Source organism: Caloenas nicobarica, chromosome 18 (assembly GCF_036013445.1).
Source record: "Caloenas nicobarica isolate bCalNic1 chromosome 18, bCalNic1.hap1, whole genome shotgun sequence".
Taxonomy (NCBI): Eukaryota; Metazoa; Chordata; class Aves; order Columbiformes; family Columbidae; genus Caloenas; species Caloenas nicobarica.
In genome coordinates, this window is record NC_088262.1 from 8,566,766 (window position 1) to 8,590,051 (window position 23,286).

Sequence of the window (23,286 nt, forward strand, 5' to 3'; positions counted from 1 at the left end):
CCCGCCGCCTTTCCCCTCAGCCGCCCGCCCGGCGGCAGGGGGCGGGGCCGCGCGCGGCGCGCAGCCGCCTCTGCAGCCTTTGGTCCCGCGCGGCGTCACGTAGCAGGGAGGCTGCGCGCGCGGGGCCGGCTCTGGGGAGCGCAGCGGCGGTTGTCAGGGTAATGCGCGCGGGAGCTGTCGGGGCGGGGGCGTCGCTCGTCGTCCCCGCCATTGTCGCCGGTGTCTTCGCCACCTCCGGGGGCCAGCCGCGGTGTGGCGCGGCGGGGTAGGGCCGGGCCGGGCCTCCGCTCCGCGGCGCCTAGCGGGGAGGGGCGCGGTGGGGGCCGCATGGCGGCGGGCGGGGCCGGGCCGGGGCTGTGAGGAGCGGCCGTGTCGCCTGAGGGAGGAGCGGCCGCGGGGAGGGGTCGCCTCAGGCCGGCGGGAGCGACAGCGCGACTGAGCGGCTGCCGCTCTGCCCAGCTCTTGCGGGCATGGCTGTGGGCGAGATGGATGGAGCGGGGCCGGAGCCGGAGGAAGGCAGGAACCAGGAGGCCGGTGTCACCACCACGAGGAGTATCCTGGAGAGTTTCACGGAGAGTCAGGAGGTTCGGGGCCTCATCGGTAACCTGAGGGGAGTCTTTGGGGATCTGGTGACTCGAGAGATGGCCACGGAAAAATTCATAGGTAAGCGCATCGTCCAAAGGGAGCGTGTTCATATGTTGCTTAAGGGAGCTGATTACCCGAAAAGGACTAAAACACTGGTTTTAGATTATCGGTAATGCTAGAAGCTTATCAACAGGTAGTTTAGAATTACTTTTTTACTAATTTTCCACATATATATTCCATTATTACACAGTATTTAACTGCTGTAACTAAACCCCCAGGTCCTTGATTTATGAAATCTGAACTCTGACCCATGTTTAGTCTCCAGTTTCCTATTCAAATGTAGGCAGTAATTTAGTTAAAGTTTGTATTCCTCTCAAATAAAGCCATTTTATACCTAATTACATGTTAAAAATGCATACATTTTGAGCTTCAAAGTCATAATTTCTTATTTTTACTTTTATATTTCATAGGAAATATGAAGGGCAGCTGACTCCATGCAGATCATGGAGTTGTTTCTGAGTGGAGGCAACTTGGATCTCAGCTTTTGTGCCATATCATGAAAGCTGTTCTGCTTCTAGACCTCAGCTGAATATAGAAGTAGTATAATTATGTGCATGTGGCAGTGCCCTAGGTAATTAGCCTGTTATAATGCACACCTGTGTATTGGATCCAATATTCTGACCAGTTAATTTGCAGAAGTTAATTCAAAGTTTCATGTATTTACAAATAAAATTAAGTAGACTAGCATTTTGCGAGTACTTTTGCAAAAATGGTGAAATTGCAAAAACTTAATGTCGAAATATTGATTGAGTGTCTGTGTTTTTGACGAAAAGAATCTAAGTAGGCAACCAATAGACCAGAAACCCCCAAATTTGGAAACCTGACCCTGCTGAAGCTACTCAGTAGTATTATACTTGATTGACTTAACTGACTGTTCCATCTGATGAACATGTATCTGATCAGAAAGAAGTAGTAAGAACACTCATATGTGTGTTGATCGTTAAGTATCGCAGGTGAACTGGTAGACTTGATGGGCTAGAAGAGCCATTACTGAAAAAATCTGTCTGAAAGGCCATCACCTCCTCCAACCGACCATCTTGCTATGCCTCTCTTTTATATCACATGTACTGTCTCTGTGTATTTAAATTGTATTTATGAGCTTTCTGCATACATATAGTTGTCCAGTAAATACAGCATTAATATACTTAAAACTGCACATGTGGTTCAGTGTTTGGTGATAATATTTAGTGTCATAAGGTATCATTTGATCTTTCTTTGGCAAAATGTCGCAAATATGGTAAAAGGCTAAATGTGTGGGATATGATGTGGAAGCTTAGGGAATGCCTTTAATCCATATGCAGATAGCACAGTAATGATCAGTTGCAGAGGATTTTAACACAGGTCTCCAAAGCATTCACAAAAACAGGTGATGCTCATTTTTTTGGTGAACTGTTAGAAGCAGAAATTTGGAAGATAGTTTAACCTGCAACTGTAATTTTGTAGGAAAATTTAGGAAGATCTTTTTTTGAAAGAATAGCATTAGATGAGCTTTTTTCAGTTCATTCACTTCAGCATTTAGGTTTGGGCTTTCACTTTAGATTGCCGGATTGCGATCTGGGAAAACAATCTGGCAAGCTGAGGAATTTGCTGTTAAATTGTTGCTTTAAGTGTTGGTGGAATTTCTTGTGTTCACTAGTTCTGTTATTTCTGTGCAGCTTAAAATATCGTTAATTATGATGGGAAGTTACTGATGATTAGGAGCTCAGGCTTCCCTCTTGATAGAAGACAGCACCATGGTATCCCAGGGGAACTGTACAAGTTAGTGCAAGGGTATTGTTGGACTGGCTGGTGTCTTGAAAGTGGTTGTGCAGTGTCATCCACTGGTCAACTACAGCACTGCTGAAGTTATGTCTTAAATCTAAGTGTTGATGCGACAAGTGGAGAAAGGGGATAGAGAGCAAAATTATTTGAGAGAAACAAATGCAGAAAAAGGAGAGGTAAAGGTGATATTTTAGATTTCTAATTAAAAAGATAAGAATAGAACAGTGCGTAAAAGTAAACGGGATTCCCCATGTTAGTGAAGAAGATGTGAACAGCAAGGTGGAAAGGTGGAAAGCAGCATTCTGGTTGCTATGTGAGTAGGAGTGCCGTGTAAAGCTGGTACACCTGGAGCAGCTACAGTCTATAGTGGTTTAATGTTCTCCATTTTAGAGTTCCATCAGAAAATGATGTGCTGTTAAGTCACGCTGAGGAAAGGAGGGACGCAAAGAGCTCTGTGGTGAAGGACAGGAACAAACGGAGCGATTGCTTGTTTCATCTGCCTGTGGGATTTGTCCACAGTAATTTGAGAGACTCCTGGAAGGGAGGTGATGATTTGATGTAGTTTAAATGATTGCACTACAGAAGTGGACAGACTTGTGTTTTTACAGTGTAGTTTTCTTACTTTTTGACCCCTCTTACAGGTGGTGGCAGCATTTAGCTCAAGGGTACTGAAATCTTAAGCTAAAGCTGTCTAGGATCAGGGTTGTATCTCGCAATTGATGTCTGTAAGGGCCCTTAATTTGAATAGCTTATCACAGATATCTTTTCCTTTTCAGGTATAATGGACAAGTACCAGGAGCAACCTCACTTGCTGGATCGCCACTTAGGTAGGAATGTCATCTTTAAATATTTTTTGTTTATATGCCTGAAAATCTGTTAAACTAGAAGGTCCACATTTGTATTACAGGATTGCTGTGGTTGATGTTACTTACATGATTACTATCTCCCTCTTCATTATTAGAAGTGTGAGAAACTGTAAGCTAACTGCATGTAGTCTCACTTTTTTTTCCCTCTCATTTCATTAGAATGGATGATGAATTCATTGTTGGACATAGCACGAGACAAGGGATCTCCTCCCCTGCTAGTTCACCTGGCTTTTAAATTTCTTTATATCATTACGAAGGTAAAAACCCCCAGATTTAACATTCTGTAATTGAAATGTGCAAGTTGCCAATATTTTCTTTGTTGTTTAAATAGCTTTTAAAAATTTCACATTTTCAAAGATAGTAGTATAAATAAATAAAAAAGTAATTGCTTAATGCAATGAAATGTTTTAAACTGTACTGTGAAAGATCAATCCCCTTTTTATGGTTTATGTGATAGTTTATGTTATTTAATGATCCAGATCAGTAAAAATCAAGGTCTGAATGCAAAGTATTTGCAGACATTGAGATACTGAGGGATAAAACAAGAGTCATAGTGTTAAAAAGAGGAGTAAAGTATGATGAAGAATGAGATGGATTGTGGAATTTCCATCAGAGAGTAAGAGACCAGTTTTTGACAGTGAAGATTGAGCACTGGGATAGATTGCTCAGAGAGGCTGTGGAGTCTCCATCCCAGGAGATGCCGAATACCCTCCTGGACGTGGTCCTGGGCAGGCTGCTGGGGGCACCCTGCTTTAGCAGGGGAGTCAGACTAGGCAATCTCCAGAAGTCCCTTGTTTTAAGGTTAAAGAATGATAATTCCATTAATTCTTAATAAGTTTGTAAAAACGCAAAAGTTTCAAGGTATTAAAGGCCTTAATTCATGTCTTTAGAGTTCTTACTACACGAGAATGTACAAGAAACTCCTCAAAGGGTCTTGTCTTTTCCCTCAGTATTTGATGGTGGCAGGTGGCTTACTAAAATTTGAAACTTTCTGTTACAGGTGAGAGGTTACAAACGTTTCCTCCCACTGTTTCCTCATGAAGTAGTTGATCTACAGCCTGTTCTGGATATGCTCGTAGACCAGAATCCAAAAGACTCTGAGGTGAGAACTTGCTGTACTTTTTGTTTAATTTGTATGTTTCCTACAGGAAAAAAAAAGCTGATGAACAACATAAGAAAAAAGTCTGGAAAAAAGTATATAAAGCTGTGGTACACCCTGTCCAGTGCTAACTGAACATCTGGATTTGGTATGGAAGTCATCCTGTCAGAAAAGAAGTGTCTTATTGAAGGAGAGGTCTTGTGTTTTGCTTTCTCGGGATATGTTCGAGGGATTTAGAAGCAATGGCTGTTGGGGTACAAGGAACAAATTTGTTGGGGAACAAATTAGTTGAAACAACAGTAATAAGAAAGGTCGTGAAAGATTCTGAACTTCTGAAAGGAGTAATTGAAAAAATCTTCCTGCCATGTGTATCATTAACAGTCATGTTAATTTAGCTTGAAGTCATAAAAGTAAAATCAGAGGAAGCAGAGTATTTAAGGTTTTATGTATTTATTCCTGTTTCTTAATATAACCAGACTGGGTTTTAAACCTTTGGGCTTTGTCAAAGTTGGTATCAGAACTTCTATTTTGATGAGGAAATGAAGAAGATTGTTAATTTTCCTTGTTTAATTTCATAAAATGTTTTATTCTTCCCCAATTCTGCAATATCTGTCTGTGAGGTTTGTTTTTTGTGTTGTTTTGTTTTCCCTTTCCTTTTGAAAGGAGGGAGGTGAAGACTGGAGAAAGTTGCACAGTTCTGGCATGAAACATGAATCACTTTGATTTTTGCCTTTTGATAATATATTATTGGGTGTGGAAAAATAAGACAAAATTTCAGATTTTTTTTCTATCTGTTTGCAATTTGGTAAACAGTGAGACACCACTTCATTATGTTCCTGATTTGAAGTTTTATTTGGCTGGGAATGTTTTGGGCAAGAATTCTGATTGGAAAAAATATGTAAGCAAACAATTTTAAAGCATGGATTGAGGTAATACAATCATAGAATATCTCAAGTTAGGGGGGACCCATAAGGATCATTAAGTCCAACTCCAAGATACCATAGTTCATATTCTTATATTTTTGAATAAGGAAAAATAAGAATTCAAAAAGTCTTATTAAGATAGCTGAATTTTAAGAGAGATCATCGTCTATTATAAGTAACAAAAATCACGGATATGAAGACAGTAATTGTATTGCTCCTTTAAATTAAAACAACTTCCTTCCTGTCTATCTCTTTCTTAACACACATCTAAAGTTGTTTCGGTAAACCCATGAAAACAATACATAAGAAATTAGGAGGAAGAACATATTTCTCTCATATTGGTGACCAGCGGCACAAACGGGCTGAGGGAAGGAGAAAACAGGAAAATGACAACATGCGGTTTTCCTTTGGGAAGGAAATAAACTTGTCTAGATTTCAGATTCATAGGAGCAGTCCATTAATTTTGTTACAGTTTTCCTGCTTGGAATCTCTTGTATTTCTGTCTCCTTTGGTGTTTCAGGGCATTCAGGTTTGGAATTTTCTCTTCATTATCTTTGAAAGTTCCTTGAAGCTAGTGGGCAGTTTGTGCTCCAGGCACTTTGTTGGAATATGTTCCATAAAATTGAGTGCATCTTTTGTTTTACCATTCTTTTCCAGACTTGGGAGACTCGTTATATGCTTTTGTTATGGCTCTCCATGATATGCTTGATTCCTTTTGATCTGGCCCGTTTTGATGGAAATCTTATTTCTGAGGAAGGGCAGACTCGTATGCCAACAATGGATCACATACTTAACATAGCAAAAGCAAGTATAATGCACCTTGTAATACTTTCAAACCTGTGATATTTTTATTACACTTAATCTTTCAATATGTAATAAGTTATTGTCTTTTCAGAATACTATTTAAGCCCATATTTTCTCTATCTAATCTGTAAAGGATTTCTCCATAGTTTTTGAACCTTGACTATGTTCTTTGCTGCCTTATTGTCAGATGAGACTGTTCCTTGTTTTCCCTGAAGTAAGAAACTACCTTATTTATGACTATCTGATAGAAGTGCATACCTTTGATTATGTTAACAGCTTTTAGCCTTTGAAAATACTAGCTAGCTGCTTCTGAAAGTCAAGTTTGATGATTTGCATAGGAAATTAGCGTTTGATCAGGATCAGTAACATTGGAAGCTATGACTGCGTGAAGAATTTCCAACAGAGACTAGGCATAAACTGAAGTGGCTAACTCATTATCCCTTTAAGAGAAAAATAAACAACAACCCCCTCCTCACAAGCACCTGAACAGCTTATGCTTTTAACACTTGCAGCGCTAAAGTGGCTTATCATTTGTAGGCATGCACAAATATGACTGCAAATTAAGGTTTCAGTAAAGGTCAGCTTCCTTTGAAAGACACTAGGAGGGGGACTTTGTCTGAGATACCATCTGTTGAATGAGAAATTATTTTTTTTACAATCTTAAGCTCATTTTGTAATAATAATAATAATTACTTATATGTAATAATAATAATGTTTATACTCATGAGTATTAAGTAGTATATTTATGTACAAAGTTGTTAAGTACTTGTTATTAAATCTACATGTATGAATTCTTTTACAGTTAGTTTTCTTTTACCTTTAGTGTTACTTGGTTGTCAGTGATAAGGCTCGAGATGCAGCTGCTGTTCTGGTTTCGAAGTAAGTGTCTTTTGTGCTTCGTGTCAGAAGGGAAAAAAGCTCACTCCCATTTCTCCTGCCATTTTTCAGTCTGACATGCTATCACTGACAGCGTTGGGAGGACTGGAAGTTGCCAGCTGTACGTGGGATGTTACACTTGCTTGAATCAGATTCAGTAGTGTGTTTACTACTGGAAATACTGTGTTCCCTTCTGCTTACTAGAGGAGCAAGGATCTATCACAAGTGATATGGGTCTTCACTGTTAGCAGGATGCTGCTCAAATTACTTTCTAGGGACTGGTTTGTGCTACAGGCTTCAGAAGGATACAGTTGTCCTGTGTTGCTGGTGTATTTTGCGGTGTGTTGCAGTGTAAATAGAGAACTGGTGTCTAGTGTTGCTGTCTTGATATTTCCTAGTAGTTCTTAAGTAAAGGAAAGGAAAAAATGAAATAGTAAAAAGGAAATGGTAACACTGTAATTTATTTTTGTAATATCCCTCTTGTAACTTTCTTCATTCTCTTATGCAGAAAACAGTACTGTTTTCTTAGGTTTATTGTTGTCAAGTAATTCATCAAATGAAATGGGTGTAGGATAATGGAACTTTCTAAATCTCATTGTTTTACATGGTTGATGTTCAGACACCAAAAATTTGTGACAGAGGTGCAGTTATTCTGATTTCTTTTTTGCATTACGTCAGTAATACTGATGCTAGGGTTTATAAATTTGAAATAACAAACTTCTGTATCTCTTCTTTCCTCTTCTAGTGGATTAGTGGAGATTGGTTTCATTTGTGATGCATATGAAAATAAATAACAAAGACCATAAACCGTGCTACTCTGCATGTTATCTCTTTTCCAGTATATATCATAGTACATATTCCAATATATTCTAGCAGAAGAGGGCTTTAGGCAGCGCAGTTTGTCGTTTGATTTTTCTTTTTACTTTCCTTTTAAAGCAAGCAAAGCCCCAGAATCTTTACACTCGCCTATACTCTGTCTACACTAGAGGGCTCTGCCAACATAGTTTTGTCAGTGTAGCTATAGGAGCAGAGGCTCTGTAGGGTGAACAGGATGAGATGATGCTACTGGATGCGAGTAGCTAGTCGGAACAATACAATCCGCACAGAATTTAGTGATTAATTGTATCAAAACAGTTGCTAAATGTAACTTTTAGCAGAGCAAATCCTAACTGTCTTTTTGGGAAATAACTGTGAGTATACAGCTTATTCATGGGATTCAAAATGCTTTAAAAATTTGTATTCAGTGAGTATAATGCTGCTGTTGTGAATCTGATGACAAAACGAACACTTTTTGTTTTAGAACTGACAGTGTCATGCTGGAAATTCATGAAGGAGTTGAGACTAGAATCCCAGTTCTCTGGTGACTAGTCCTAGACTTTTCAGATTTATGCCTAAATATTTCAAAGGAAAATTTAAGTGAATGAATGAATCATTTGAATAACCTTTAATAAATAATCTTGTTTGTTACATACTTATTTCCATATGACAGGATGTATGTTTGTCTCCTTATCCCAGTTAGTTTTTGCAGTCATTTTGGAAGTAATAATTGGAAGTTGCTTTTCTAGGATTTTTATATATCTGCATTGGTAATCTGTCTTGTCACAAGTTGACAGAGGCAGAGGATTTGAGGTGGAAGTGTGACATACGAGTGAATTATTCTTCAGTGTTCCTCTGTGCCTGAATGTGCCCTTTTTGTTCTTCACTTCCAAAAAACCCAGAGGATAGACTCTTGAAGGTACATCCGGTATTTGGAAGCCCAAACTGACCCCAGGATTTGAGGTTGGGCCTCCCCAGTGTCCAGTACAGGGGACGGTCACTGCCTTGATCCTGCTGGCCATACTATTCCCAACACAGGCCAGAATGCTGGTGGCCTCTTGGCCCCCTGGGCACACGTTGGCTCACACTCAGTTGCTGTCACCAACACCCTCAGGTCCTTTTCCCCCAGGCAGCTTTCCAGGCGCTCTTCCCCAAGCCTGGAGTGTTGCCTGGGGTTGTTGTGACCCAAGTGCAGGACCCGGCACTTAGGAGTAGGAGATGAGGCTTATGCTTATCTTGCTTCTGCTCTGGAGGTTAGGGCACTCCTTTGAGAATTAAGATTTAAACTCCTTTGGGCTGAGAAAGGATCTAGGAATCAGTTAATCTACTTTAGAGGTTACTTCTGTTACCTGTGCTGTTGTGCAAAAGAAGGCTTTGACCTTGCTGCTCTGTTATAAAACAAACCTAACCCCTCGACCAAATCCTCATTGCTGAACACAATGGATGCTGAATTGGAAAACAATTCAAGTGATCACGTCTGCTCACTGTTTCCTGGATTCTCTCTGTTTAATATTCCCTGTAAGTTAGCTCTTGGTGCAGTTCCCTGTTTAAATTGTAGGTGTATAAAGAAACCAGATACAGTCTCCGCATGCATCCTTCTTCAAGTGCTATGAATTGCACTTTGTGGGCTTTCCCGTGTATCTTGTTTCCTGTGATTGCATTGAGAACAAAGTTTCTTAATTTAGTCTGAATCTCTGCTGGAACAGGACCCTAATTTTTAAGTGTGAAGAATACTAAATTAGATAACTGAAGCAGACGCCTGAACTGTAGCTTGGCTGGTACTGATGAGTGGTTATAGGTTTAGGAAAACAGTTTAACTGTGATGAACCTCTTTGACCCTCTGTAAGATAGATGAAAATGCATCTCTTGACCCATCTAGTATGCTAAATAACAGGTGTTTGATCTTTTCAAATATCGGAAAAAACAAATGTAGCACTGATTTATGGGCCTGGCTGGAAACAGTGCAGTGTGGACCAATTGTTGGTTTGTGCCAGTTTTCAGATTGGCAGAATAGCTATTGGTGAGAATGGTGGAGAATCCTTGTATTTGTTTCAGCTTTTCAGTAATTCTAATGGAAATGAGTTTTACCTGGGACCTTTGGAAAGTTTATTGCTTTACAATTAAGATGAGAAAACTCTAGAATCCAAGTTTATGGGTTGATTTGAAGTGAAAGTGAAATTCTGGGTCAGAGCCTTGCTTAGAAACAGAAGGGCTAAAAATATGATCGTTTGGAGTGTTCGCACCTTCAGTGATTTAGGAACTTATCCATTGGAGAATTGCTTTTAGGAACTGCAACCAGTTTGGATAGCAGGGAAAATTACTATTCATTGAGAGTCATAAAGTTAGTAACTGCAGTGTTTGTTTTTTTTTTTTTTTTTCTGTGACAGATTTATTGTCCGCCTTGATGTCAGGCAAAAAAGGATGGCAGACTTCCTGGACTGGACACTTGCAATGTTATCTAAATCCTCCTTCCAGACCATGGAGGGGACTGTTGTTATGAATGGCATGCTCCAGGCCCTGGTAAATACTCTTTTTCCTTTAAAAGACAGATTATTGTATTTATGGTCATATGCTACTGCTATGGTAGACTTTTAATAGCAAATGCACAGAGATGTTTCTGTTTGTTAAAAAAGGATAAGGTAATATACAGGTAGAATTTCCTCCACAACAGTTTTGAAGATGAAACTTCCCATGTATGTATATTTTCTTTAAGTATTCTTGTTGTCACCAAATAAAAGTGATGTCGCCGGTATAGATACTGATAAATAACTCTCAAAGATGCTTGTATTAGTAGTATAATAGTAGTATAGTAGTCATTTCATAATTCAGCTTGGAACTGTAAGAATGAAGAGGCTGGGCTTCTGATATAGCAGTGGTCCCTCCTAGACTTCTCAGAACTGGGTAACCAAAATGCAAGTGATTCTCAAAAGTGAGGTAACGATAGTTTATGATTCAAAGAGCTGCATTCCTAGTTTGGGTTTTAAAATGTGCATGGCAAAATATCTGTAATACTTGAACCACTCCTAAGTGGTAGCACTCCTCTTGTGCATTCTAAGAATATCTTTTTATAAAAGCTTTCCTGTAGTTTTACACCCTTAAAAGTGCTGGTGTGCAGTTTGAAATACTTGAATAACAGTTCTGGTATCTGTTCCAGTTTTGATGTCTGAATAGATTTGGGTGGTATGGGGGAGCTTCTGTGGGCGGAGTTGTTCCTTCTTGTTTTTGTTGGCGACCAAAGTTGAGGTAGTGCAGGCAAAGTCAGATGACATGCTCTTGTACAGTCTTTGCACAGGTTTAAGGATTTGCTGGTGTTCATACAAGTTTCTGTAATTTGCATAAATTTGCAGCTCTTTTAAAGTAATTTTTATGAGGACTTGTATACAGTATGTTACTAAACATCAAAGGAAAGTTCTGGAACAAGTGTATGGTGTGTATTGTTCGTTTTTTTTTTTTTGTCTCTAGCAGCTCTTCCAAATCAGAAGATACAAGAAATGATCTATATTTAGAATAACTTGGGACTTGCTGCTTAAGCAGGAGGAAGCATTATTTGTATGCATTGCAGTATGTTTCAAAAGACAGAATGATGTTTCATCATTTTATTGTCAGATCTGGAAAGGGAGACTGACTGTTTGCCATTCTAGGTACATGATGAGACCTGTAGGATGTATAATACATTAGTGTTTTGTCATAATTCCTTTGAGTTTGGCTTTGGCTCTCTCCACCTGTTCATTAGTGCATACTAAGCGAAACAGGTGAATACTTAACAAGGAGAATCGAAACTAGAATGTGATACAATATACCTGGAAGCAGAAGCTTTCCTTCTTGCATTTCTATGATTTTTTTTTCCTCCTCTGTGGGATAGGAGAAAGTATTTATTATGCCAGTTTTATTTGTGTCCTACAGCTCTTAACTCATGTTCCAGTTGGTAGGTATGAGCAGACTGACTTTTTAAAGCCTTGTCTTGCATTCAGTCTTCAATTTTTAATTTCAGTTACTACAGTGTAAGCATGAGTTATATCGTTAGGGAATAAAGATTCTCAGAATTGTATGTATGCAAGTGTGTGTGTATGCAGACATGCTCAAGTGGAGTAGGAAATATTTATTTCAAGAGTTTAATCTTAAATAATTTAGTAACACACTTGTAACAAAACCATGTTGTTAAACCAAAAATATCAGCTGAAAATAAAAGCAGTGGTTAAAATAAGTAAACCTTTTCTCTTAAACATACAAGATTCTAACAGTCTGTACAGAAGCAAGTAATTGCTAAGCATGTAAAGCAGAAAACATTGTCATGAGGGACAACTAAAACTTGTGTCGAAAAGCTTCAAAATTCTTTGTCCTTGGATTCCTCCAGTGAGTTGTTTCTTCAGCAGTCACACTGTAGTTGCCTGGGCATTTCTCTCTGAACAAGCAGGAGAAAAAAGACCATTTTTCAGTTTCCGGTCAGTACAGCAGGGCAGGTTTTGGGAATGGAGCAGGTTTTGGGAATGGAACAGGTTTCGGGAATGTAACCACCAGGGTGAGGATAAGAAGTTTTTTCTCCCTTCATTGGATCAGTTTGGGGCTGCCCCTAACAGAGTGGATTTCAGTTGGATTATGACATTATGCTGCTCATGGTCTGCATTTAGGAAATGGCTTGTAGTGATTTTGGCATGGCAGACTGTTTTAAAAAGACATGAAACTCTTGCATTTCAATGAACTGAAACTGCAAGTTAGGTACGCAATGAGTAGTTCGACATTGCTGCACTTTGATCTGCCTCTTCGTGGCCTTAAGTCTTGGTGATTAGGTATGCTACTGTTTAATCTCACTCAGCATTATGTGCAGAACAAGTACTACTGTTTCATGATTCTTGTTGAAACACGCAGCCTGCATTACACATTTTAATTCCACTGATGCTTTTTTCTTTTTTTTTCTTTACACCTGTCGTCAGTAATGTATCATTTCACAACAGGTGTGCACTAGCAGAAATCTCCACTTGAAGTATTTCAGATTCGGTTTTTAAAACTGCTCTCTTTTGTTGAAACTAACATTGCCATATTGAATTAAATTAACATTTGTGCTTGGATACTTTGTGTATTTGAAGGATTATAAATGCTGGACTAATAAGAAATTGCTACTTTTTTTTATAACATTTGTTTACTTGAAGGAAACTTTAACCTGTTTCAAGAATCTGCATTTTAAATTCTCTTGGTCTGGAGGTTTGCTTTTAAACCTGCCATTATATCAAACAGCTTTTTAGTTATTGCTGCAGGGTGTAGCACTCCCAGTTCTTGCGTGACAGAGATGTCATCATGTTGAGGTAGCCTTGGGCATTGAAACTTATTAAACCTTATTTGTTTTATAAGTGATTCAGTATACAAGTGTGAGTAATAATTAAAAAAAATAAAACGCCCTACACAGTGATCTGATGAAACTCAAGAGTCTTAAGAACAGGGCATTTCCCTGAGCTGTCTCTAATGCAAAAGTTGTTTAGCAATAGCTACATGCTTATGTAAATTTTGCTGCAGGGAAGAAAGAACTCTCCAGCTCTATTCTTTCAGACCCAGAGGCACAAAAATAGAATATTTCCAAATAGAATGTTTCCCAAGTCTCTATATTTTTGGCATTCTCGAAGAATTAGTGATGCTAGGATTGTCTCTTGGCATTATTTTTTTTTAAAAAGATGTTGTTGCTTAGTGGTTTGGTGACAAAGGTGTGTGAAAAGCTGTGTTGATCTGAGGAGAAGAAAAATAATTCTTCTCTCTGCAGATACCAAGGGCACTGATCTCTTTCTGGTGATACTGTATGCCCCCCCTTTCGGAATGGCGCAGAGTACGCTAATGTGGCCTTGTCTGATACTTCTGAGCTTTTTCTCTTCTCATGACAAGCATTGTGGTTAGTTCAAGGTTCAGAAGTTATGTTATCATAAGACTTTTTTCCTGTTAGAACATAGTGCTGTCTCAAGCTGCTTTTTTTTTTCCTTCCAAGTATTTCAAATCTGTGGTTTTGGGCAGTCTTGTTAAGACAGAAAGGAACAATTCTGTTAGCTGTCTGTGTGACAGTCTAAACTTTTCAGGCTTTCAATTGATAAATAACTAAGATCTTATGAAAACTGGACTCCTTTTGCCACCCATTTAGCTGGGCTCTGTATTGAAGTTTGTCACCTTAATTACCACGTTGATGATCAATACTCTGACAAATACATGTGACCTATACAGGAGTACTATTTGTGTTGAGAACATCGTAAGAACAAGAGCTTTAACTAATGTATTTTACCATTAGCTGCACCTGTAATGCATTAAATATCTGTACTTTCAAGTGCATTTATTATTGTGACAGCGTGTCCTCCCTCACCTTGTTTACCTCCCCACACCTGGCCTGGGGGCAGGGATGGCCAAGAGCTTTCCCCAGGCTGGGGTGCTGTGTGACTACTAGGGGGTGCTCCAGAGCAATGCAAGGTGTCATTTTCTTCCCATAGAGGCTGAAATTATCCTCCCTGTCCTTGACATGGTTGGTTACAACCAGAGGGTACATTCAGACTTGTGTCTCCTGCTCGGCAGGACGATAGACTTGCAACCAAACAGTCAGACCAGCCTTAATGGTGATTTGTATAGCTTGGGGAACATGTCCTGGAGATGATCCTGTTTGATACATCTCATGAAGGTCGGGTCTAAAGTGGGTTATGCAGACAATTGGAAGGTGTGGTGTGTTTCTTCTGTGATTACTAAGAAACTAGGTTTTGTTTTCCTTGCACCATGCTATTTCAAAAGCAAAACCAGACTTGACAGTCGTCATTGCTTGCACACCACTGATTTTCTCTAATTTGTAGGTGGCTTAATTATTTATAAGAGAGGGAGTCACATACTTTTCAACAGTTCAACAGGTTGGGTAAGTCGGTGTATGCTCTATGTCCTCATTAAAGTGAAGAGACCATGGCGTAACTCTGCCCGGATACTCCAATAGACAGGCTCCTTACTTTCAGTGGTGTTAGCTGCTGACACCAAAATGTCTATGCAGGTGGCAAACCAAGCTTATTAATTATTTTGTTTGTATCAGATTTTTTGAAATGGCGTGCCTTGCATGTTTTTCTTCCTTCAAGGCAGGAAGTTTAAGCTGAATACTGTCATGCTGATTCATTCTTTTCTCTACTTTTTTTTAGTGTTTTCTGTTCAGATATCAGACACTTTCAGTATAACCCCTGTAAGGTCTGGGTTTGCAGGGTTTTTCTGAGACAGTCACTTTGCCTTACATGCATGGCTGTTTGTAGCACACAGCAGAAGAAAATACATACCCTTTTTAAAATTTTTCTCTTTTCTCTCCCTCCAAGGCCAACATCTGTTCAAGTGCTCCTTAATTTCCACTGGAAAATACTTCTAGTAAGCTCAGAAGTTTGGAAAATTTAGGTCCGTGATTGCTTTTGCATGCTTTGATTCATAAAGAAGTAATGAAAACTTATTTTCTTGCCATTTCTATAATTAGAAAAAACCCCAAATACTGGCTTTTCTGTTGTGTTGAATATCTGAAGAGTAGTTCTCAACAGTCTGGTTGTTACCTATTTACTTCTATAAATATTTTTTGGTAAAAATGGCTGTAAAACTTTTCTCTGATACAGAGAAATACCTGATGTATACTTTGGTTTTTGTTATTAATTTGAACACAGTAGCTATGGTGTTGCTTGGTTAACGTTTACTTCCCCTAAAAACTTACATCAGTAAAATGAAATCACTTAATCCACATGTCAGTTGATTTACTGCAGTTGCTATGATGATTTTAACATCTGAAGATATGTTATAAATTCTTGCATTATTTCGTTTGAGAATAGATGTTCTGTGTTGAAAATTAGATATGAAAATAGTTTGTTATTTAAATATGTAGTGAAACTCGTAGGGAAACAATATATGTTTCTCTTTTTTGTTCAGAAAATAACAGAAATGGTGGTGAAATGGAGTCTGTCAAGTTCACTGTTTTAAATTGACTCATAGGTGTGCGAGGCTGTTTTCTGGTGTTTTTTTTTTTTTAGAAAAGCATTAAAAAAATTTCTTGTACAATATTTGAAGAGTTTTCTCACTTCCTGCTTGTGTGTTGGTTATTTTCTTCCCACATCTTGCTTAGAGGTGATACCTCCTAGTTATATTTTTCCTGAGGAGTCAGAACTCAAATTAAAGTTGGCCTTGAGGACGTGAAAACTCACAGAGAAACTTCTAGAAAGGCGCCAGAATGTAGGAACTACTAAGGCTGCGAATGTGTAGATGCTTTGAGGGTTCTATTCCCTCTTTGCAGGAGTTCCCAGACAGTATCTGGGAAGCGTGAGGCTGACATCCAAATGTGTTTGTCCAGGAGCGTTCCCAAGGCTACATGAAAAAGCTGTTTCTCTACGTCATCACTGCTTCAGAAATTATACTGTGTTTCGTTTGATTATGCTTGAATAGAATCCTAATAATTGGGAGGCAGCCTGCGTGTGTCGTAAAAACAGTATTTACTCTTAACTGGGTTTTTATTAAGAAAGGAGTAATTGTGAAGATAAGGTGCTGCAGAAATGCTGCAGTATCTCCAAGCATCCCCTGCAAACTTGCTAACGTTATCAAGAAACAATCTGATAGGATTTTCAGGCAGAACAAAGGAACAAAGTGATGAAGAAATAAGCTCTTTTTTAGAAGAACTTTAGAGGCACTCTATTGAGATTTGTTAATTATACCGAAGATCTGCAGATTTTATGTCATCTTTGCTTCTCTTTATGCTTTTTAATACAAGCGGCGTATTGTTGTGTGTTAGTGGGATTTGGGATTTTTTTATACCGATACAGTATAGTGATAAAAGCTGTGCTATGTTTACACCATTTGTGTTGGTAGTTATTTCTATTAGCTGTTCTTCTAGGCCTGAAGTAGTTCTGTAGCATTTCTGCTTTGTAAAAGTAGTTTTTAAAGGATGCCTTACAATTGCCCAGTTAGTTGTGAAAACAATAAAAATCTTAAATAATTCAATATATATAATGAATTCCCACTATAGAGCTTGTGTTAGAGTTGATCAGAAGTGCTAATCTAGGATCCTAAAATGCAATTTAGTAACAAAACAAAGTAGAATGGGTACGTAGCCTGAAGGGGTTTTTATGGCCTTTGTCACTCTTAACCACACCTGCAGTATGGGAGGCATGTGTGTATTTGGTATGTGTGAGAAAGTACATATTTCTAAGCTAAGTCTGTTCTTGTTTAACCGCTGGGCATATTTATGGAGGAGGATTTTTTTTTTTCTTCTGGTGAATGAAAAAGCAAGGAAAAAGAAGTGTCTGAACACAGTAGTTTTGATGCATACTAGGTGAACTGAGGAAATTTTAAATGTTTAACGTGTTTTTGTCAGGTGTTAGTAGTCCATTCATCTCACTGTAGTGCTGGTACTTAATCTTACTAGGATATTTAATTGTATATAAAATTATTTTGGAAGCTCTTTGCTTCTTTAAATCCCTCAGCACAGGAGTTACAGTTTGCCTGTTGGAGGTATATCTGTAGTAGACCTGCAGTCAGAGGTTTCTGTAGCTGGTTTTGTTCAGTTTAGCACAGTTTTTCTCAAAAGCTGTTGGAGAAACAAGTTAAAGTCCTCAGCAGTTTGGGCTGGGCTGCATCCTGTCCATTAGCGCGTGGTTGCTACTGATGCCCAAGCTCCATCCCGTGTGTCCCCGTCCTGCTTCTCTGCAGTGTAGATGTGTGCTGCGTCATCTAAACCAGTTTGGAGACATTCATTGTCTGGAAGTCCCGAACAGGAGATAGAGTACCCCTAGTTCTTCTGCCTTTATTTGTGTTCTACTATATAAATTCTGCCTCACTTTTTAGAGGTTCAAAGCAACATGAGCGGTTTGAGATAATAGGTGCTGTGGTTGCACCTGCATTCAGCTTGTGTGTCCAATGGATGGCTGAGAGAGCTGAGCTGGCTGAAAACTGGTGACTTTTTTTTTTCCTTTTCCTTTTTTCATTCTCTCTTGAGCATTTTTTTGCCAACTCAGCTCCCCGCCGGTGTGATTGTGTGGATAGGAGGAGAGGGCTGGGCTACAGTATCCTTGACTTGCATTGACTTACAAAGAAGTAAAACTGCGCCCTGAGACTCTTTTCCTTTTATGCTATTTAAATTAGTAAACACTACAGATTATTGCAGGAACATTAAAAAGAATTTTAGAAGTACATGTTTGATATATTGTGCTTTAGAATCTCTATATTCTCATGTCTATTTTCCCTATTTTATTGTAGGCACAGCTATTTAAACATGGCAAAAGAGAAGATTGTTTACCATATGGTAAGTTTGTAATGTCCTGATTTTAGTTTTTAAAACCATCCTAGTAAAAAAAGGAAAGAAAGATTAAACTGATAACCAGTGGTGCTGTAAAGAGTGAAATCAATAGGGAAGTTATAAAGCATGCAAAATGGGGGGAGAAAAAGCGAGGGAGGAGCAGATGCAGCTGGGGAATGTTATGTTGGAACAGCTCATCAAAGGATTTGTCAGTTGATCACATTGGCTATTGCTGTAATACAGAAGCTGAACACAGAACATATAAACTATAAGATGAGGAAAAATATTTTTAAAAAATAATTATAGCATAAACTTGATGCTGTGTGAAAATAACCAATGAGGAAGGGGAACACTTTTGTAGAATGCAGAAAGTAGATTTTCCGACTCTTGGTCCTGTTAGACTACTGAAACTTCTTAGACACCGAAAGATGTTACTTGTAGTGAGAATTAGAGGCAGAAATACTCTCAGAATCTAGATTAATTAAAATTTTCATAGTCAAAAGTAATCCTTAAAGCAATCCTTCCTGCTTGATAGGTGAAGGATATTGCCACTATTTGACCAGTGTCAAAGTTACTACAAAGTAGGTAATAAGGCACTTGCATTTCACTAATACCTTTAAAACATCTAAATCTTCTAAAGAGCTTTGAAAACTTCACAAAATTTTCTTACTGAATTTTATTTAAAACCATTTTTCTAGCATGTTTGTTTTCTTTTACAGCTGCAACTGTGCTTGAGTGTCTTGATAACTGCAAGCTGTCAGAAAGTAATCAGATGGTTCTTCGCAAATTAGGGATGAAACTTGTTCAACGACTTGGACTGACATTTGTGAAACCGAAGGTAGCAAAATGGAGGTTAGTTTAAAACTGAAACAACTTAAAAAATAAATAAATCCAAAAGCATTAAAAACCCTTAAAAATATCTAAATCCATACAATTGACTACTGGCCTTCTGCCTTCCTAACCTTCCCTAAAAGAGAAAGAAAGAAATCCCTGTGTTATTTGGGAATTTCTTCCACTGTATTTAGTTTCCTGTAATTTTTTTCAATTTTGGTGAAGTAAACTAGTGCTGTGACAAGCCAGATCTTTTGACTTTTCATGTTGCACATTACACAAGCAGAAGCCTGTTCCTATGTAATGCATAATTTGGTAAAGATGGGAAGACGGTGACCTTTGTTACTGAAGTTGCTTTAGTAAAATTTTGTAAGAGTGAACATAACTTTTTCCATTACATAGTTCTATCCTGATTCGATAGAAAGTTCACAGGGGAAAAGTGGTTTGCAATCCCACTTGTGTTTTGCATATTAGTCAGGTTTTGGTGTCTGGCTTTACTGATTGCCAGAGGGCAAACTCTTTTCTAGATTTCTCGCACTGATATTTTAAAATTGCAGGCTCCCTTGGTGACTATTTTTATTGTATTTCTTTTACCAACTTTTGAGAACGTCCTTAGGCATAGAAAATTCTTTTTAGGAGGAGAATGTACTTTGCCCAATGGCAAAAGTTATTTTAGCATGTAAAGTGTATCTGTTGTAAGAATGTATCTACACCACAGGCTAAATATCTGAGTAGAGCTTCGGCAGAAAGTACTGAGCTAGCTTTAACACTTAAAGAACAATTTTTAATAAGTTGATTTTATTAATTAACTTTTAGGGTTTGGAGAGGTTTTTAGGGCATGGGAATTTTGCTTCTTTTTATTGTCAGCAATGGAAAGTAGGTTATACTGAAACAGGGAAGGGAGAGATCATGAAACGGAACCATTTAAATAGTCTGGCCCTTCTCACTTTGGAAAAGAGACAACTGGGTCAGGAGGAAGGAGAATGGGATACTTTTCCCTTTCCTTTAAAGCAGCCACTAAATAACTGGAGAGCCGTACACTGCGAGGTGCAGTAACTTGACAAACAGGCTCTATGGGAGTATGTACCTATTTCAGTTGGAACTTTAATCAGAAAACTAAATTAACTGTGTCTGTTTCCTGTGCAGATACCAGCGTGGCTGTCGATCTCTGGCTGCCAATCTGCAGGCTCAGGGTTCAGTTGTGCAGAATCAGGTGGTAACAGTTGCTGCTAATGAAGATGACGATGAAGAGGAATATGACATTCCAGGAGAGATTGAAAATGTTGTAGGTGTGTTAAAACTGGACAGAAATTATTGTAAGGCCTGCTACTTAAACATATATTGGAAAACAACCTGCTTAGTGCTAGGAAAGTCATGTGGGTATCTGTGCTAATGTGAACAAAATAGACTTTAAAATTTCAACCTGTGCAACTGTTTATACTGTGTTTTTGTCAAATGATTCTGATTTCAGCATCTCAAGCAGAAACTCAATACTATAGCATTTGTTGTGGGATTGGGGGATGGAGTTATTGAAATACGTTTTACCAATTGTATTCAGTAATATGAAAGAGATATCTTGAACATTTCACAGATGGAAAGATGAATTAAAATTTATAATGAAGAACAAAAAATTGTGTTACATGAGAGCTAAAGAATTATGGTTGAAAATTTTAAGCTGTGGTAGTATCAAAGGAACAGTATTTTTTTATTAGACTACAGTCATACAGTATATCCTGCTAGCTTGCTGGTGGATATGCTGTAACTAAATAGGCAAAAATTGCATTAGAACCTTTTATAACTGAATAATCTAATGAACCACTGAAAAAAGCACCATGACCTTAATTTTGAATCTACCCACAGTACTTAAAATTTCAAACCAAATTTTCTCTTTTAGAAAATGATGTTGACATCTTTCTTGAGTTGCTTTGATTTCAAGTTATGCTTGTGTGACAAATAGAAGAAATCTGGATAAAAATATTTTTATTTAAACTAGGAGGAAGTTGTGTTAAGAGAAGAATGAATTTCAAACATTTTAAGAAAACTTTCTGTTGTTAAATGAGAATAATCTGTTCTGTTTAAATTATCTGCAGAGCAATTGTTGGTTGGACTGAAAGACAAAGACACTATTGTCAGGTGGTCTGCAGCAAAAGGGTAGGTTTCTTATGGTTACTCTAAAAAAGTAAACAACCTAGAAATACAGTCTGATGTAATGGATGATTGATAATTTGTGTGTATTGTCAATATTCACAGTTAGTTCAAACGGCTTTAGCACTACTCATGGTATGAAGCCATGTTTGTGTCTTTTTCTGGGTGCATATGAGATTGGGTCAGTCTTCAGGTAAATTTCAGATAGTTTTAGAAATAAACACTCTGGATGAAACTTGAAGAGTGTAAAGTAGCTTTTCTTCAAAATGTTGTTTTCCACTTAAAAAAATGTATTTCTGTGATAAGTTTGCTACTGTGTAGCTTTTGCTTCAAGTTTGAGGTTGTTGTTTGAGGGTAATGGTGTTAGGGTAGTACATTGTCATCTTTAAGTCAGTCATCTTATTGTAAATTTCCAGTAACTAAATTTTTTATTTGACTTATTAATCAAATGCAGTACTAATGAATCACTGTATTCTTCTTTTTTTCTTTTAACTTCTTTAGAATTGGCAGAATAGCTGGAAGACTTCCAAAAGAATTAGCAGATGACGTGATCGGGTCTCTGTTGGACTGTTTTAGGTAAAACCTTTTTCACATTTTACAAGTATCTGAAACATGTCTGCTTACAAAATGGGAGGGCCATGGTTAGGAAGACAACTCTAAAAACCTGTACATTTTGTTGCCTTTCTCCCAGATTTCAAAATCTTCTAAGGCATGGATGTGCTAAGGGTGTTAAATAAAGCAATTATTCCTAATCCTTCATCTTGACTCCATTCTAAAGTAAGGTAGAAGGACTGGAGTTGGACTTTGGAAAAATAAAAATAAAAAATGCTCGTTAATTTGCTGCTTTAAAAATTCCTGGTGTGCTCATGTCTTGAGTGTTGCATACATCTTCAGGAACATAGTAGAACTGGAAAAGATATTCAAAAGGGTTCTGAGGATCATCAGAGATAAGAAGCAATCTTTATGTGGGGCAAGGTTGAAACATCTAGGAAGAGCAAGGAATAAATGGGGTATAATAGGAAATCATGAATGAGGTGAAAGTGATTTTATATTATTAGGAGCAAACTGAAGTAACAGGTGTCAGGTCTGGAGTAAAGAAAAGGTGCTGGTTGTTCACACAGCACATAGTTAAACTGTAAAGACTTCTTGCCACAGGATGTTGTGGATGCCAACAGTATGTCTGAAAAAAACCTGTGTTTCTTTCTGCAGACTCGTCCATGATCTGCCAGAATTTGGAAGTTTTTAAGGGGTTGTTGCATTACACTTGTTCTTATTCTGTACCCAAGGCATGTACTGTTGGCTGTGTCAGAGAGAGGCTTTTGGGCTCGCTGAAACTTCAGTTTGATCACATATTCCTAGGATGTTCTTTGCTTTATTGTTGGATGTGTTGTTTCTGCATCCAGGTAGAGCATGTAAAGGAATAAATTATTTTAAAAGTATCATATGCTTTTTTATATCAAATTGCTCTTCGGGTCTACATTGAGTACTTGAGTTTTAAGATCTGAACTAGTGTTTTGGGCTGAGCTAATAATAAAAAGAATTTCTTTATTCACAAAAAATACTCTGTCAATCTGATGTACTCAGTTTAAAAAAATCTTCTCATATTGTTTGTGAGTACAAATTAAAAATACCAGCTCAAAGGATAACACATGAAAAAAAGAAGGTATGAAGTCTTAAAACTTGCAAGGAAAGTATCTACTTAGCCGATACTTCCACTGCATTACGGTGATTAATTTAAGAGGTGCTGCTGATCTCAATTATCCCTGGAGCTTCAAAGACCTGTACTCCCTGTGTTTTCTTTCCTTGTTTTTCGAGTCATAGGGATGAGTAATCCAACTAGTAATTGAGTGACCTGTTTTCTTCAGAAACACCTGGGAACGAATGTAGACAAGGACAATGGGCATCTCTTCTGTATTCTTTGCACTAAATACTTAGTAACCAAAATAAAAATAAGTCAGTTGCTCATCAGAGGCGCTTTAAGTTAAATTTCTTAGGATAAGAAGGAATGATTTCTTCTATGTAGAGAAATGAAAAGACAAGAAATGGGGAAGAAATAAGTGATAATTTTTCACAATGTAGTGAGATTATCAGCACAGTCCTGCACGGGTCTGTATGAGCCCTGTGCTGTTCAAGATACTCATAAGGATCCTGGAAAAAAGGTGAACAATGGGCTGAGGAAATCAACTGATGATTTAAAGTTAGCTAATGTAGTGAAAACTAAAGGTGACAGAAAAGAAAATGTTATATAAGCCTAAGTTAAGTACC

At 38.1% G+C, this 23,286-nt stretch overlaps 1 protein-coding gene across 2 annotated transcripts in view; it reads left to right on the top strand.

Moving 5' to 3' along the window:
• The first annotated feature begins 74 nt into the window (after window positions 1–74).
• Window positions 75–23,286, top strand: part of TBCD (tubulin folding cofactor D) — a 114,261-nt gene continuing 91,049 nt past the window's right edge. The window contains exons 1-13 of one of the 2 annotated variants that reach the window (XM_065647585.1): window positions 75–158; window positions 460–663; window positions 3,183–3,233; window positions 3,432–3,529; window positions 4,273–4,374; window positions 5,952–6,098; window positions 6,922–6,977; window positions 10,178–10,310; window positions 18,006–18,051; window positions 18,765–18,897; window positions 20,023–20,165; window positions 20,967–21,027; window positions 21,523–21,597. In XM_065647585.1, coding sequence (XP_065503657.1) covers window positions 471–663; window positions 3,183–3,233; window positions 3,432–3,529; window positions 4,273–4,374; window positions 5,952–6,098; window positions 6,922–6,977; window positions 10,178–10,310; window positions 18,006–18,051; window positions 18,765–18,897; window positions 20,023–20,165; window positions 20,967–21,027; window positions 21,523–21,597 — 1,238 coding nt within the window. In that variant the 5' untranslated portion in view covers window positions 75–158; window positions 460–470. Of the gene's footprint in view, window positions 159–286; window positions 664–3,182; window positions 3,234–3,431; window positions 3,530–4,272; window positions 4,375–5,951; window positions 6,099–6,921; window positions 6,978–10,177; window positions 10,311–18,005; window positions 18,052–18,764; window positions 18,898–20,022; window positions 20,166–20,966; window positions 21,028–21,522; window positions 21,598–23,286 lie in introns of those variants that run through there. The other variant, XM_065647586.1, reaches the window with a different exon arrangement.